Source organism: Perkinsus marinus (assembly GCF_000006405.1).
Source record: "Perkinsus marinus ATCC 50983 genomic scaffold scf_1104296930054, whole genome shotgun sequence".
Classification (NCBI taxonomy): Eukaryota; Perkinsozoa; order Perkinsida; family Perkinsidae; genus Perkinsus; species Perkinsus marinus.
The window spans coordinates 1-1,740 of NW_003216280.1; the positions used below are offsets into that span (position 1 = coordinate 1).

Here is a 1,740-nt window from a genome sequence, read left to right on the forward strand (position 1 = left end):
CGATGTGTCCGATGTAGTCTAGCTGGTTAGGATTCGTGGCTCTCACCCACGCGACCGGGGTTCGAGTCCCCGCATCGGAATGATCCCGATATGTGCCCAAACGATGTCTTCCGCTAATCTTACTGATATGCTGCAGTCCCACGACGCCGTTCGGAATCGCCCCTATCCCCTGGACAATGTTGCTAATGTTCCCCTTTTCCTCTCTCTTTTCGGATCAGTGAGATCTGTCCCCGCCAATGATAGCGGGAAGACTGTGAATTCGTGAGAGATAACTTTGTTCAAGGGGAACGGGGAGCAAAAGGGTCGTCACCGGCATTCACCTTGCGGCTGCAGCCTAGCGAGAGGACCTGATATCTACCTTGAGCCAAGATGGCTACGGTAACATACAAGGGTCGGAATTGTGGTCGTGCCAGTTGCACAAACTTCTCGCTGCGCCACGAAATTCCTAATTCTGTGCTCGACCTTGACGTCAGTGCCGTACCTGCTCGAGCAACAGCCTATTCACAATTATGATGGAACCCCCATCTTTGGAGTAGTAATTGACATCATGGAACAACGCGAAGATAGTTTTTGCGTATCGAGGGGAGCTCTATATTGTAGTTCGGCTGATTTTTAGTGTGCATGCGTACGAATCATTTCTCCACCAGCAGTTGAAAGCGGTAAATCCACAAATTGAGAGCCGGATGACTGGATGTACACTTTGATGCATGAAATAGCACTAAGTGATGCTTTCCTAACAATATTCAGACGAACGATGAAGGCTGAGTTCGAAGCATTTTGTCCCTTATAATTGACGCACGTTCGATGCCCGCCGACTGCATTTCTCCGACAATTAATCTCTACTGCCAGTTTATTGGGCCACACATTTGCATATCTATAAATGCGCAATTGCCGAACCATCTATCTCATATTGGGTTTCAATCAAGCTACCTGGTACTCGCATCAATCCCCTCGACCGCGCGCATACAGATCGTTATTAATCCCCCCTTACAGCTCACAAGGCCACCACGGAGTTTTGAAATAGGTGAAGTCCACCACAACGACTACTTCCAGATTCAACGTGTATCAGAAATTGATGGTATAGAAAGATAGCGATGTCGCACAAGGGGAATGAACAACAGGCGAACCTTTTTTATGGTGATTGGTGACACAGAAACTCGTAGAATATAGATTTCTGAGTGATACTTTTATCTCCCATATTTCCATTCCGTGTCACCATGATTCCTGCCTCAACTTTGCAGAGTATTCGAGGCTAGCGTTAGTGAGAACCATTTAGAGTGTATGGTTTCGCGGGTTTACTAGCAACTGTGCTATGTATTTTCTTACCACACGTCGATCACTCCTGGGTTCAAGTTCTCTTTTTCTGACAACGTGACTAGGCGTGGGGAAGTTCAGCAAATGTGACTTCATGAGTTAGAAGTGTCTGACCAATCCCTATAAGATGTGTCCGACGTAGTCTAGCTGGTTAGGATTCGTGGCTCTCACCCACGCGACCGGGGTTCGAGTCCCCGCATCGGAATGATTCCGATTATGTTGCAAACGATGTCTTCCGCTAATCTTACTGATATGCTGCAGTCCCACGACGCCGTTCGGAATCGCCCCTATCCCCTGGACAATGTTGCTAATGTTCCCCTTTTCCTCTCTCTTTTCGGATCAGTGAGATCTGTCTCCGCCAATGATAGCGGGAAGACTGTGAATTCGTGAGAGATAACTTTGTTCAAGGGGAACGGGGAGCAAAAG

The 1,740-nt window shown here is 47.8% G+C and overlaps 1 protein-coding gene and 2 non-coding genes across 3 annotated transcripts; all 3 read left to right on the forward strand.

Annotated features, from left to right (window-relative positions):
* The first annotated feature begins 7 nt into the window (after positions 1 to 7).
* On the forward strand, positions 8 to 80 carry Pmar_PMAR010773. Its single transcript has one exon. It is a non-coding gene; the product is annotated as a tRNA-Glu (tRNA).
* A 23-nt stretch (positions 81 to 103) lies between these two features.
* Positions 104 to 265, forward strand: Pmar_PMAR010774 (hypothetical protein; the record flags this gene model as incomplete). Its single annotated transcript, XM_002787198.1, has 1 exon — positions 104 to 265. The coding sequence occupies one exon, from the start codon at positions 104 to 106 to the stop codon at positions 263 to 265; it is 162 nt and encodes a 53-aa protein (XP_002787244.1).
* Positions 266 to 1,446: 1,181 nt separating this feature from the next.
* Positions 1,447 to 1,519, forward strand: Pmar_PMAR010775. The gene has a single exon. It is a non-coding gene; the product is annotated as a tRNA-Glu (tRNA).
* The last annotated feature ends 221 nt before the right edge of the window (positions 1,520 to 1,740 follow it).